The sequence below is a fragment of the Euleptes europaea genome, chromosome 4, assembly GCF_029931775.1.
Source record: "Euleptes europaea isolate rEulEur1 chromosome 4, rEulEur1.hap1, whole genome shotgun sequence".
In the NCBI taxonomy this organism is placed as follows: Eukaryota; Metazoa; Chordata; class Lepidosauria; order Squamata; family Sphaerodactylidae; genus Euleptes; species Euleptes europaea.
In genome coordinates, this window is record NC_079315.1 from 103,154,124 (window position 1) to 103,168,511 (window position 14,388).

General features: G+C 45.2%; 1 protein-coding gene across 1 annotated transcript in view; it reads left to right on the forward strand.

The window, feature by feature from the left end:
* Positions 1 to 5,513, forward strand: part of TTC33 (tetratricopeptide repeat domain 33) — a 36,276-nt gene extending 30,763 nt beyond the window's left edge. The window contains exon 5 of the mRNA XM_056847858.1: positions 5,157 to 5,513. Coding sequence (XP_056703836.1) covers positions 5,157 to 5,513 — 357 coding nt within the window. The remainder of the gene's footprint in view (positions 1 to 5,156) is intronic.
* The last annotated feature ends 8,875 nt before the right edge of the window (positions 5,514 to 14,388 follow it).

Below are 14,388 nucleotides of genomic sequence, written 5' to 3' on the forward strand. Positions count from 1 at the left end.
TGCTGCAGCAGGACATACCAGGAGAGGCGGTGCTGTAGATATGTGAGCCCTGGGCCATGAAGCACTCTGTAGGTAATAACCAGTGAATAGAACCCAGAAACTAACCATTAACCAACAAAGCAGAATAGATGTAATATGCATAGGCTGTCAAGCGACTTTTTATAATCAAACGGCGGCATTCTGCACCAGCTAGAGTTTCTAAGTTGTCTTCAAGGGCAGCCCCATACAGAGTGCACTGCAGTAATCTAGCCTTGAGGTTACCATGGCATGTTAAACTTGTCCAACTGTTCCTCCCCCCCCCAGCATTCCTGTCCGCCGTTTGAAAGTGATTGGTGAAACTCCTCGAAGGCGGGACTTCAAACTGTCCATCACAGTAGGTTAGGCTGAGAGTTACGTGACTAGCCCAAAGTCATCTAGTGAGCTTCATGGTAGAGTGGTGACCTCAGTCCAAGTCTTCCAGATCCTACCTCAGCCGCCTAAACAACACACCCACCACACTCAGCCCATTCCTGAAGGGGCGGGTGAAGCTCCTTTGGAGCCGGCCTGACTTCCTGCCAACGTAGATGCCACCTTATCACGGAATAAGGTGGCACCTACACCGGCGCGGGAGCAAACACACCGGCGTCCAGGTGCCGCCAGCCCCCTTACCAGCGCAGCCACACCGGCGGGGTGTTCCTAGGGGTGGAGCTGCCTTTAGGCAGTTTCCACAGCCCAATTGCCCCAGGAATGCCCCCTTGGGTGGCGGCTGGCCTTTGCCACCTATTTTGGTGGCACGGCCTCGCTAAGCCACTATAGGTCCCCATTGGGGAGAAAAGTGGGGAAATAAGTAACATAAAAGCTAACTTAGGGTGAACCCTAAAAAATATCAGATACTCTTCTGCCTTGATGAGGAAAATTGGTAGTGAAGATCAGTCTCTCTCGGGGAAGCTTGGGGGCTGTTAGCCAACTTCTCATTGAAGGCATCGTTGAAAAACTTCCAAGGAACACTAGGGTTTCCTGGAACACTGTTTGAATGCCACTGGTTAATGCCACTGCGGACCACCTATGAAGCTATCAGTTGCAGGGGTCCAGGTCAGAATTTTTAAACCTTCTGAAACTCTTATGTGCCAGTTTAGAACTGAGGCTGCTTTCCTGGGGCACATTTTCTAAATCAAAAGCCATAATGTGAACTGGGATTCTCCCCCCCGCCCCCGTTATATTGCCTCTTCTTCTCCAAACTAATGAAAAGGCAATAATGGAAGGTAACTGGGCTGAGAGCACCAGTCACTGAACTTTTTGAACAGCTTGATCTGTGATTTTGGGGAAGCTGTGCTCCAGGACAGAACATCCATTACGAAATCAAGGTTACGTTTTGTATGAGTATCAGTCTTTCCTTTCCTGTTCATTTTCCTCCTATAACAGAAGCTATAAAAATTAATTGGCTGAAAAGTCTCTGTTCTATTAAATTATTTCTGGGGTAAGTTTTTATTTCCATTTCTGCTACCGAACATATTTTTTTAGCCATCCCTTAGAGGGCAGCACTTGCCTCCATTTTATTTATTTACTTAATTTCTCCCTCGTCTTTCTCCCCAAAAGTTCTGCTCTCCTCCATTTTATCCACACAACAGCTCTGTGAGGTGGGCTAGGCTGAATGTGTATGTGTTGCCCAAGGTCACTCAGCAAGTTTCTATGGCAGAGTAGAGATCTGAACCTGTGTCTTCCAGATCCTAGTCCAACACTCTAACCACTACACCACACTAGCAAATTTTCAATATTTGACAAAGATTTGCGCAGTAAGGCTTCTAAGCACTCTGTAAAGATGTTTTACAAGGTAATTTAGTGGTTAGAGTGGCAGGCAAAGACCAGAAGGTTTAAGTTCAAATTAATACAGTGCCACAAAGCTCCCTCTGTGACCTTGAGCCAATCTTTCAGCATAACCAGGATCAGAATAGCATGCCTATTATATTAGGTGCTGAGGAACACGGGCAGGATAATGCTGCTGCAGTTGTTTTGCTTGTGGGCTTCCTAGAGGCACCTGGTTGGCCACTGTGTGAACAGACTACTGGACTTGATGGACCTTGGTCTGATCCAGCATGGTGCAGTGGTTGAGAGTGGTGGTTTGGAGCAGTGGAGTCTGATCTGGAGAACCGGGTTTGATTCCCCACTCCTCCACATGAGCAGCAGAGGCTAATCTGGTGAACTGGATTTGTTTCCCCACTCCTACACATGAAGCCAGCTGGGTGACCTTGGGCTAGTCACAGCTCTCTCAGCCCCACCTACCTCCCAGGGTGTCTGTTGTGGGGAGGGGAAGGGAAGGTGATTGTAAGCCGGTTTGATTCTCCCTTAAGTGGCAGAGAAAGTCGGCATATAAAAACCAACTCTTTTTCTTCTTCTTTCTTATGTTCTCATGACCTGCCTCACAGGATTATTGTGCTTGTTGGATGTATCACTCTACTGATTGTGTTGATTTACATTGCATAGTCTTCCTTGAGCAGCTTGCATAGCCCAGGTTTGCTCAGTTTCACCTGAGCTTGGAAGCTAAGCAGGGTTGGCCCTGGTTAGTACTTGGATGGGAGACCACCAAGGAAGATGGTGGATTGCGACAGAGAGGAAGGCACTGGCAGACCACCTCTGCTCATCTCTCTCCTTGAAAAACCCTTGAGGGGTCGCCATAAGTTGTTGCGACTTGAAGCACGTCATCAACATCACCGTCATCATCATTTCGCCTTGAGTCTCAGTGAGAAAGGAGGACTATAAGGAGAACTATGAAGACAAAGTGAAGAAAGGAAAGTCATGAATACTGCCCTGAGCTCCTTGGAGGAAGAGTGAGGTCAACTTGTAAAAGGTCACTTGTCTCTTATGTTATATGCTGTATAACATCCAATACTTTTTCGAGATAGGACATTGACCCCAAACATGAAAGAAGCCTACAGTTCTAAACTGATTCCCCAAACTAGATTTTATAAGGGGAGTTCTGGCTTGTCTCAGAGCTTAAATGACCCATGTAGTTGTTCGATTCTCTCCTAATTTTGCTAGCGCATCCCGGAATGACTCTCCTCTTTTTACCCAGTGGCAGGCATTAATCTAGAAGGAACCGTTATAACAAAAGGTGCTTAATAATGCAATTTCGCAGCCTCGTAAAAGCAAGCAGCCTTTTATTGACAATGTTACATGGTGACAAATCGGTGCCCCGGGGCACTTTTTCTTTTTTGGAGGGTGTGGGTGTGGGGGAGAAAGAATGTTTTGTTTGTCATTTTGCAATGATTAAGATAGTTTTATATTTACTCGCAGTTTAAACAACCTCTTGATGTGAACAGCTGTAAACTGATGCTGTGTTGTTGAAAGACTGTAGCCGAGCTGTTTCCAGAGTCTGACTTGTTTAGCATGTTCAAAAGCTTAAGTGCATGTCAGTAGGCCTTCAACCAAAGAAGTCTGCACACACACACACACTTTCCCCCCCTTGGAAACTAAAGGCAGTTGATCAAGACAGTAGTTAGGGGAGAGTTGACTGCAATCTGCAATTCAGCGTAGTTTCACAGAGATTACAAAGTTCATAACTCTTTTCTGCTGAGACCGATACAGCTGTATAGGGAATGCATTGTTGTTGTCGCAGGACAGCAAGGGCAGGAATGCTCTAGCTGTTCTCCCTGCAGTTCTACAGGCAGCGCTGATTTGAAAGCGATACAAAGAAAACAAACGATCTTGGTTGGATTTACCCTTTGTGTGTGTGTGCTGTCAAGTCACAAGGTGACTTATGGTGACCCTGTAGGTTTTCAAGGCAAGAGAGTTCGGAGGTGGTTTGCCATTGCCTGCCTCCATGTCACAACCCTGCTATTCCTTGGAGGCCAAATACTAGCCAGGGGTGACCCTGGTTAACATCTGAGATCTGACGAGATCATGCTAGCCTAGGGCTATCCAGGTCAGGGCGGATTTACCTTCTGTTGGTGTAAAGGGCTAAAAGCTTTTGAGCTGCACAGAGCTCTTCATCAGAACCAACAGGTTGAAATTAAATCAAGAGTTTCTGTCTACACATTAGGAAGAATTTTCTAACAGTTAGAGTGGTTCCTCAGTGGAACAGACTTCCTTGGGAGGTGGTGAACTCTCCTTCCCTGGAGGTTTTTAAGCAGAGGCTAGATGGCCATCCGTCAGCAATGCTGATTCTATGACCTCAGGCAGATCATGAGAGGGAGGGCATCTTGGCCATCTTCTGGGCATGGGGTATGGGTGTGGGGGGGAGGGTAGTTGTGAATTTCCTTCATTGTGCAGAGGATTGGACTAGATGATTCTGGTGGTCCCTTCCAATTCTATGATTCTGGACAACAGAGCTCTGTGTAAATCTGAAGTTGGAATGTTCATAAGGGAAAGGGAAAGAGTGCCGTCAAGTCACAACCAGCTTACAGTGACTTCGTAGAATTTTTAAGGCAAGAGATGAGCAGTGGCTGTTTGCCGTTGTCTTCATCAGCATAGCACCTCAGTCTTCCTTGGTGGTCTCTCAGTCTTCCTTGGTGATCTCTCTGCTTAGAGAGCCAGAATGGTGTAGTGGTTTGAAGTGGGCGACTCTGATCTGGAGAACCGGGTTTGATTCCCCATTCCTCCACATGAGTGGCGGCCGCTAATCTGGTAAACCAGGTTGGTTTCCCCACTCCTACACATGAAGCCTTCTGGGTGACCTTGGGCTAGTCCCAGTTCTCTCCGAACTCTCTCAGCCCCAGATACATCACAAGGTGTCTGTTGTGGGGAGGGAAAGGGAAGATGATGGTAAGCCAGTTTGATTCTTCCTTAAGTGGTAGAGAAAGTCGGCGTATAAAAACCAACTCTTCTTCTTCTTCCTCTTCTTCTTTTTCTGTCTCCCCCCGCCCCCCGATCAGGCTCGTCTGGGCCATGAGGGCAAGCCAGAATGTCTATGCATTGGCACAAAGATAAAGAAGCAGTAAACGTATTTTCTATTGCTAGAACAAATCCAAAACAGCTGCCATTTCATTGGGTGCTGCTTGGACCGAATGAATGTGCATGTGAGAGACAAGTGATTATTTTTGTAACTAAAGCATGTTGCAGTCATGGATTTATTTAGCTCTTCTGAATTATTCTCATAGATGTTCTGCATAATATGGTGCCCCTCGTTTTTCACTCGCATTGGCGAATTCTCACCTTGCTCTTTCCACGCTTCTCTTTCTTAGGCAATCCGAAGCTTCCAGGTTGCCTTGCACATCTGGCCAGTGAACCCTGAACTGTGGAACGAGGATCTTTCTTGGGCAAAACAGCTGCACAAACAGCAAAAGAAGGTGACTCAGACTCAGGCAGTCCCCCAAGGAGCGGCAGCTCAGGGAGAGGCTTCCGAAGAATCGATCCCGGATTACGATTTTGAAAGTGACGAGATTCTTGCTGTCTGTGCGGCCATCGCCGAGAAGGAAAAGGACACATCTGCCTCAAAAACTGTAGTGATAGTGTCGGCCTCAGGGACCGTCGAGACGGTAACTGAAAAGGAGGACTGTGCGGCGCCTCCTGACGGTGCCGTTTTTATCAAAGCCCGATAAAGCAGCGCTGATTTTTCTGAAATTGAGCCTGCCTTTTGGGGGTTTCCTTGCCCACCTTCCCTTGCGTGCTTCGAGCCTCCTCCCGGATCATCAAGAATTGGGATGGAGCCTTGGAAGGCCTCCCCCACCAAGTTAAGCCTCCACGGGCGTAGCCGTAACCCTTTGCTTTCCGAACCCGTTTCCACAGGAAGGGGGAGGAAGATGCCAAAGGCTTCAGGCGCTACATGGCGGCCACAAATTAAATGCTGCCACATATGGGGATAATAGGCAGTGCTGGGCAAATGAGAAGAATCACCATGGAAGCAGGATGGCTTCTCCTCGCCATGTCATGCTCCTGGCCTGGAAATGGCGACTTTTGGTTGGGAACCGAAGGCTAGGTGCTGTGTGACCCCCTGGTTATTTTTGTGGGAAGGCCGTCATCCCTGGTCCCGTAAATAGTGTTTAAGCTTCAACTGCCTGACATGGCCTGTTCTAATCTCTGCTCTTTATGCATCCCACATGGAAGCCTGGAGGTTTTCCTCCAATCTGTTGCGCATCCCAACGGCCCCACTTCCTTCCCTTCCCCAACCTGTGCCTATGGCTGACTGTGGGCACCGCCTCCACTCCTCCAATCCCTTGGCTTTCCAGTTGCGTAACCACAGCTTGTTTTGTCCGTCCCTTGTACTAGAATGATTTTGAAATTGTTATTAATGCATACTTGTTTTTCAGTTAATTTAATGCACCGAAGGAGCAGGGGGTAGCAATCATCCTCTCCCGTACCCCAAATTTCCAAAGAAGCAGTACTTTAAAATAAATACGTAAATGAGCTTGAAAAAACAATGGGCGAATAAGAATTCCCGAGACCTAAATCTAAGAACTTGTACCATCACAAAACGAAAGCCGAACTGTCATATTTGGAGTGTGCATGTTGGTCAACTATAGAATACATACTATAGTTGAACGTGCTCAGTTTATTATCTGCTTCCACCATTCCTTGGAACATGAAACAAGCTGTTCACGTTCGTCCTCGTGGCTGGGAGGCCACTATTTTCCCTCCCTACTTTTGTAATTTTAAAATAAAACACCAGGTGGAAGCAAGCTTTAGAAGAAACAGGATAGGATGTGATGCCCTCAGTTTTATTTGCCCTCATACTAACTCTGCAGGTTGAGCACTTTGAAGCTTGGTTCCTCTCGCAATGGCATTTTTCCTTCAGTATAAGGAGCCCTCAGCTGATACAAGGGACTCTTCCACCAGTGGAAGTCTTGCATCAGAGGAAAGCATCTCCTTGAGTGGAACAGATCCACAGGATTCAGGCTCGTGTAGCCAAACCATTAGTCAGGGTTGACTAAATTTTAATTAATATTCACATCTTTTGTGAATATCCTGTGCTATTTTCCGGTAGCCTCCAGATAAGTCTGTTTGTTTTGGAAACAGGTCTTTTCCTCCTATTGTATTTCATGTACTGAGTTCAGATGTAGCCCCATTCTCAATTCAATAGATGCACTGTCGACAGAAGAGTCCATTTCTTCAGAAGACATGTTTTGGAGGAACTGCCCACGACAAAAAGTTGGGTATACTCCTTTGGAGTAATACACGCTTGGTTCATAACCATATTGGCTATGTTTACCATCTTGGTTCCTGTTTACAAAAAACGCTTTTAATAAAGCAGATTTTTGTTTTAATACGAATACGAAAGCCTTTATTGGCATTAACTTTTGTTTTAATAAGACAGGTTTACTGGAAGAGCAGGGCTAGATCCAATTACCTTAGACATAACCTTTGACTCAGATCATTGTCCTTTTCTCCCAGGAGACTACCAAATGTCTCATATATCTAGCCCATAGTTTTACCTCACCTGATCTGATGCACACTTACTTAGAAGTACAGCCTGCTTTGATCAGATGGATCTATCTGTACCAAAGTTATCCTGTAGAGGACCCCAGTCTATGAGAAACCTTAGGGAATGACGGGCAGGTTTTTCTGAGCATGCTCAAGGAGGAGAGTACAAGGTGCGGCATCGCTAGAGAAACTACTTTAAATTTGACTCGGCATAGGAGGGCTTAACTGTCCTTTCTGCCTCATTCATGCATGCTGCTTCATCATGAAAAATGTATTTATGGCAGGATAAGATACTGCTGACTCTTTCTTTCCTATAGTATTGAGTTGTACAGGACAGTTCCCCGAGAAGTAGCAGTGGATTGCTGTTCTACTGAAATAACTGGTGGCTTTGCTCTTTTTCTGCCTCATATCGGTCACGCTTAAATCCTGGTTTTTGTGTATTTTCACGTCATGAATAAAGTTTGCTTCCCGTGTGACTAAATGTATCTGTGTGCAATGCATAAGGTTTAAAAAAAGCAAAGTGTTAGTCTGTTGGGAATGATAATCTGAAAACGGGATTTCCAGAATTCTACATCGGAGTAATCCAGATACTGCCGCAAGAAAGGTTTGTTTGTAACCTGTTTACGCAGATTTGTGTGATTTCTCTTATTTTTCCACGGGTACCTTTGATAAAACCTCTGGTCGACAACTACTTTTTTTAAGGTATCACGAGACTGACATGAAGCTGCTTGATAACTGAATCAGACCCTTGGTCCATCAAGATCAGTGTTGTCTACTCAGACTGGCAGTGGCTTTCTAAGGTCTCAGGTGGAGGTCTTTCACATCTACCACCTGTCCCTTTTAACTGGAAGTGCCAGGGCTTGACCCTGGGGCCTTCTGCATGCCAAGCAGAGGCTCTTCCATTGAGCCACAGCCCCTCCCCAAGGAAGGGTTTATGTATTCCTGCAACATTGCTGTTTATTTTTTTATTGCAACAAACTAAGGCAACGGAAGTTGGTTTCAGGTAGCTGGCGCAAGGTTGACTCAGCCTTCCATCCTTCCGAGGTCGGTCAAATGAGTACCCAGCTTGCTGGGGGTAAAGGGAAGATTACAGGGGAAGGCACTGGCAAACCACCCCGTAAACAAAGTCTGCCTAGGAAACGTCGGGATGTGACGTCACCCCATGGGTCAGGAATGACCTTGTGCTTGCACAGGGGACCTTTACCTTACCTAATGCAGCTATCTCCGTGGAATTACTTTTTGGGAGGGTCACTTTGATAACGGATGGCTGCTCCAGGACCTAATGCTGTCCCTCAGAGTGGCCTACTGATATCTCTCATTTTCCATAGATGCCGCTTTCTCTTGCCCCCTCCAGGTTGGCAACTGAATGTTCATTTTTATTTGCATAGGTCTTCAGCTGCGTGAGTCACAGCACATGCTTGGAGAAACATTTGTATGAGTTGGGCTGCACGTGGATGCAGTTGACAGTAACCTCTCAGATTGCACCAATATAGTACTTCTCTCCAAAGGGGCTGCGGTCACTGGAGTTGTAGATATGTTGTTTACAATTTCCTCTCTGCGTGTACAGCGGGGTGCACGATTGATTTGGGGCCAAGGTTGCATTGAGGCAAGAGGAAAAGTGGAGTATAAATATTTTAATAAATAGGTAAATTAAATAGCTGCCATGCTCAATTGGTAAATCGGTTAAAACCCTCTTTAATAACCCCGAAAGGTGAAATTGTATTTTTATTGTAATTACTTACAGAAACTGGGGACGTGTGTGTCATCCTACAAAGAAGCATTCCCTTTTCTGAATGCCCACTGCGTCATCACTTAAAAGCAAAAGACGTTTGCTTCCCTCCCCCCCAGAAAAAAACCATATTCAGATTCATGCAGATTTAACTGATTAATTCGCTTAAGATTTCTTTAGAATTAATTAGAATCACTAGCATGGCAGGGGAAGGAGTGATTTACAGTTTTAAAAGTATTAGATCGCACGTACGAGCCATGGCACAGAGTGGTAAGCTGCAGTACTCCAGTCAAAAGCTGTGATCACTACCTGAGTTCCACAGAAGCTGGTTTCAGGTAGCCGGCTCAAGGTTGACTCAGCCTTCCATCCTTCCAAGGTCAGTAAAATGAGGACCCAGTTTGCTGGGGGAGTAAAGTGTAGTTGACTGAGGAAGGCCATGGCAAACCACCCCGTAAACATAGTCTGCCTAGTAAACTTCGGGATATGACGTCACCCCATGGGTCAGTAATGACCCATTGCTTGCACAGGGTACTACCTATACCTTTTTATGACATATAAACATTCGCATACTAGCTTATATTCTGCAAGCATAGATGCAGATTTTTGGGTGCTGCTTGGAAATATTCCAAGAGCTGGTTGAAGCAGGCGAAGAGCACCAGATCTCTTCCAGCATCATGGGTTTGTGGGTGGTTTTGCTTGACCTCTGGCCGTCTATAAACCTAACGTCAAATCCTTGGTATTGACTCTTAAATTGTAAACACATTCCACTGTTAACCCAAGGCACTTGTACCAACATTTAGCTTTCTAACAGAAGAGTAATTATTAAGGGTTACTCATGCTACACCACAATGCTTCACCCATTTGGAATGTAATATACAGATGTCTCATTTTTAGCCTAATGTAGTAATCAGGGTTTCTGTTACTCAGTTATAATGATTTGGAGATGTCACACACACCATCCTGATATGTTTAGTACCTTCCACAGTAACTTGTATTATTCTCATGCTGACCCAAGAGAAAATGTGTATGTTCTACATTGGATCAAAACCTACTTTAAAAAAAAATCCTCAGGCCACTTTGTACTGCAGAGCCAGCATGGTGTAGTGGTTAAGAGCGGCGGACTCTAATCTGGAGAACTGGGTTTCCCCGCTCCTACGCATGAAGCCTGCTGGGTGACCTTGGGCTAGTCACAGTTCTTTCCGAACTCTCTCAGTCCCGCCTACCTCACAAGGTGTCTGTTGTGTGGAGAGGAGGTGAAGGCAATTGTAATCTGGTGTGCAGGTGATTGTGAGCTGGTTTGAGACTCCTTAGAGAAAATCGGGGTATAAAAACCAACTCTTCTTCTTCAGAAGCAGCTGTTTAGATTGTTAAACTCGCTTACCTAGATCAGAGTCCAGGAGCACCTTAGAGACCCAACAAGATTTTCGGGGCATTTTGAGAGTCAAAGCTCCCTTCGTCAGATACAAGTAGGGATGGAGATCCCTGAGTGCTTATATCCCAGTCTGAAAGTGGGAGGAGTGTTGCTGAGAAAGGGGTCAGGATGCAGAAGTACAATGTAAAATGTAATCGGCTTGATTAGAGCAGAGGACCAACGTACCCGGGGCTCAAAATTTCCTGTCGGGGCAAGTATAAACAGAAGCACTCTGTGCATAGACTAGAATAAAGAGGGCAATGCCCAAAATTAAAAACAGCTGATTGGGTCAGGCAATTGGTTTTAGTGAAAAAGCGTGTATTATCCTATCAGTTACTGGTAATGAAGATACGACGTCAGTTGTCTGTCAGGTAAACGACTGCTCAGTGGGCCTTGCACTGACGAGATGCGGCAAGATATTTCCTACAAACTTTTGTCACAAAGGAGTGCTCAGATATATACAGGGCCTGTGCCAGTCTTTTTTGCGCCCTAGGCAAGGCTAACTTGTGCCCCCCATTGCTAAGCAGTTTTCAAAAACAGATGTCTCGTAGAAAAAATAAAAGCCTGATGCATTCCTACCAAACTTTTTATATGACGTTATAATTAATTATATTCCATAGCACTGTTGTGGTACTTATCTTAAAATAAAAAAATGTAAATTGTCCGTTGCATTTTTAAAAGTAACTAAACTGTTTAAAACTGCGCCCCTCTGAGGTCTGCGCCCTAGGCGACCATCTAGTTCACCTAATGGTAGCACCAGTCTTGGATATATATATTTATGTTCTTCAATGTGCCATTAGTGTTGTTTGGGTGAGGTATCAGTACAGCCCTGTCTCAGAACGAATACACAGATGCGTACACGCATTAACTTTTGAACTCCAGAGGCATGTCTGCATTTAATTCTGATTTCCAAAAAAAAGAAAGTGATTTGTGCCAGTACAAACAGTTTTTTAAAAAATATATCGTCAACTTGAGGCTCAGAATTCTAATTCCAGCAAAAAGCAATTCACATGAAGACACGGGAAGCAGCACAGCATGCCTAATATTTTCCTTGACAAAAGCCGTTTTCCAAACATCTTTACAGGATAACAATACTTTAATGAAGCTCTTAAGCCTTTGAACATGGCACACAAGTACAAAGTCCCTCTGGCCTTCAGTTACTGTTATTTCTGAGGTGAAAAATTAAGGCTAATGGTCGTTGGGCTGGATCCAGGCAGCTTTTCACTCAGTCTCCCTCAATTTCTTCTCCTTTCTACAGCCCTTGCCCCCTGACTTTAGTCCATGTAGGTCCCATGATATGGAGTGGGCAAAAGGGTCCTCTCCTCCCCTTTTTTCAACAGCAGAAAAGCTGGCTGGATTCAACCGCGTATTATCCTATCAGTTGTTACTGGTAACGAAGATACAACCTGTTGTCTCTGAACATACAAAGCTACCTTATACCTTTGGGCTTGTAGCAGCTCCGTACTATCTGTTTGGATTGACAGTAGCTCTTTCTAGAGTTTTTCTGGCCCTGCTACCTGAGATCCTGTAACTGGAGATGCCAGGGATTGAACCAGGGATCTTCTGCACGCCAAGCGATGCACTCTTCCATTGGGCGACGCTTCCTCCCTTGACCCGAGGGGCTGCAGATTGATCACTGAACGCTGTAGCGCAAAGATCTGCTTTGTTGAGGCCCAAACTCAATCACGCTTTAAAAGAGAAGCACACTCCTCTTATCCAGATGCATTGGTGCAAATGCATTTGTCTTGTAAAGCAAGGGCACAACATAGAACTGAACTGGGAAAGTTAGCAGCAGGAGGGCTTTTGAAAATTGACAAGGAAAACATGTCAGAATCACAAAACAGACAAGATCACATTCTTTTAACTGTGGACCCATTTATCCTGAACAAAGACCAGCCACCTCGAAACCTCACATAAATGTGTGCTAAGCCAGGACTGTTCCAAGCTGAGCGGTTTTCCGTGCAATTTGCACAGTACTCTCGCCAATTATATAAACAGCAACCTTAATTATTTTGCAGTCCATGTGATATGGCAATATGTTGGTTGGTGTAAGCCTGTCTTAAGTATAGTGCTTTTGCAGTGGTAGATGTTTCAAAAGTCAAACAACGCTATTCAGATTTCTTTAGATTATTTCTGATTTACACATCTGGTGGTTCTCACATGGTCACCTCCAACAGTAGGAGGGAGTAGTGGTGGCTTCATAACCCTGTTGCTTTAGCTAACCTTTCTGTATCGCTGTGGGGTTGGAGTACAATTATAGAGCGCTTTTTGAGCTGCCAGAAACACCCTTCTTCCCCAAAGTAAACACCCAATCCTGGCTTTCCTCCACTACACTGGAGTAGAAGGTGCTTCAAAAGAGGCCAAGAGACATCGCCTTAGTGTCTGCAGAGAAGCATTCACTTTGAAATGGCTCAAGTGACTCAGCTTGGAACTTCTTAACAATTTGTTGAGCCGCCCGACGATTTGTCCAGACCCTGTGGCAGCCTTTTTGTGATGGTTTTCCCAACCCTCCCCTGCGTCAGCCATTTTGTTGTGCCACGCACTACCTTTTGTTCAAAATCCCAGAAGTACTCACAACTTCAAGATTGGGAGCCCCTGGTTTAAACAGACCACGATGTCTGCATGCAGGTTTAGAGGACTACAGATGCTCAACAACTGGGGGCGGGGGGGGGGGCTTGCCTTCCAAATATACATAGGCTCAAGCTGTAAATATGTGTCAATTCTTTGCAGCCTGCATGTCACAGAGTTAGGAGCTTGAGTATGAACAAAGCCTCAGTTGGAATCTTTCCAATCATGTGACTGCACAGGTAACCACTCATAAAACACCGGCTACAGGTAAGCACCTTGTTCATATAAAGGATTGGTCCCAGGGGTCTGTGACACTATTCTGAACACATTCACAGAACATAAACAGGTATACATCCACAATACAAGGAACATTTTTTTAAAAGAAAACATTCCTTTATTTCGCTCAGCAGTATCATAAGATATTCCCATTAAATTCCCAATTCCTATTTTAAGAATTAGCTCTGCTTTGGTCTTTCGAGTTTGCGGGTCTGGAAAATAAACTGAATGGGGGGGGGGAATCATCTAACAGCAGGTGTTAAGAGGAGCTGGAAATAATATTTTTCTCTATACTTTGTATTAATAATTAACCTTCTCACAGAGAAGAACGGATTTTTTTTAAAAAATACATTCAGTCACAATATAATATACAGCCAGAGACATTCACATTTTTCATACCAGAAGGGGGTGGTTGGCTTTTCCTCCCCAGTTTTGCATTAGCTTGGGCAGCTGTAGAGGTTATTCTACATAGCTACCAGCAAACTGTCTTAGATTTTAGTACTCTCTGAACCTTAGTATGTGACAAGGAGAGGAATAGGGGATAAGTATGCTTCAATCATATTTGGATGGAAAGGAAAATGGCAACTTTCCAACCCGGGACTTTTGGAAAACCATCCTTTGTCCCAGGGCAAGACAAGGCAATGAGTAAGAAGCTTGTGCTTCCGACTCCACTATATTCATCAGCTTTTATATTGGCAAGGCCTGAAAATGGTTTAGGCAATCTTGCGTTGCTTGCAAGAGCTGTGCCAACCGCACAGTTAGAAAAACACTTCTTTATGCACAGCTGCGTCTTTTCTCTCTCTCTATTTAGGGAGCAAACGGCACAACTAGAGTGTCAAGATGTGGCAGCCCGAGCAGGTAGGACGCTTGATTCTACCTCCAGCGGCTGGCATTTTGTCTCTCTGTGAGCGCCCCTTCCCAGTTCGCCTTGCTCTGAATGGCTACCCGATTCCCATCAGGCTGAGAAAGTGGAAACACTCACAGGCGCTGGCTGCGCCTCAGGAACAGCAGGCCCACGGATGGGTTGACATCCGATATGTCCATTGTACCAGTTCCTCCTCCTTTCCTTTGC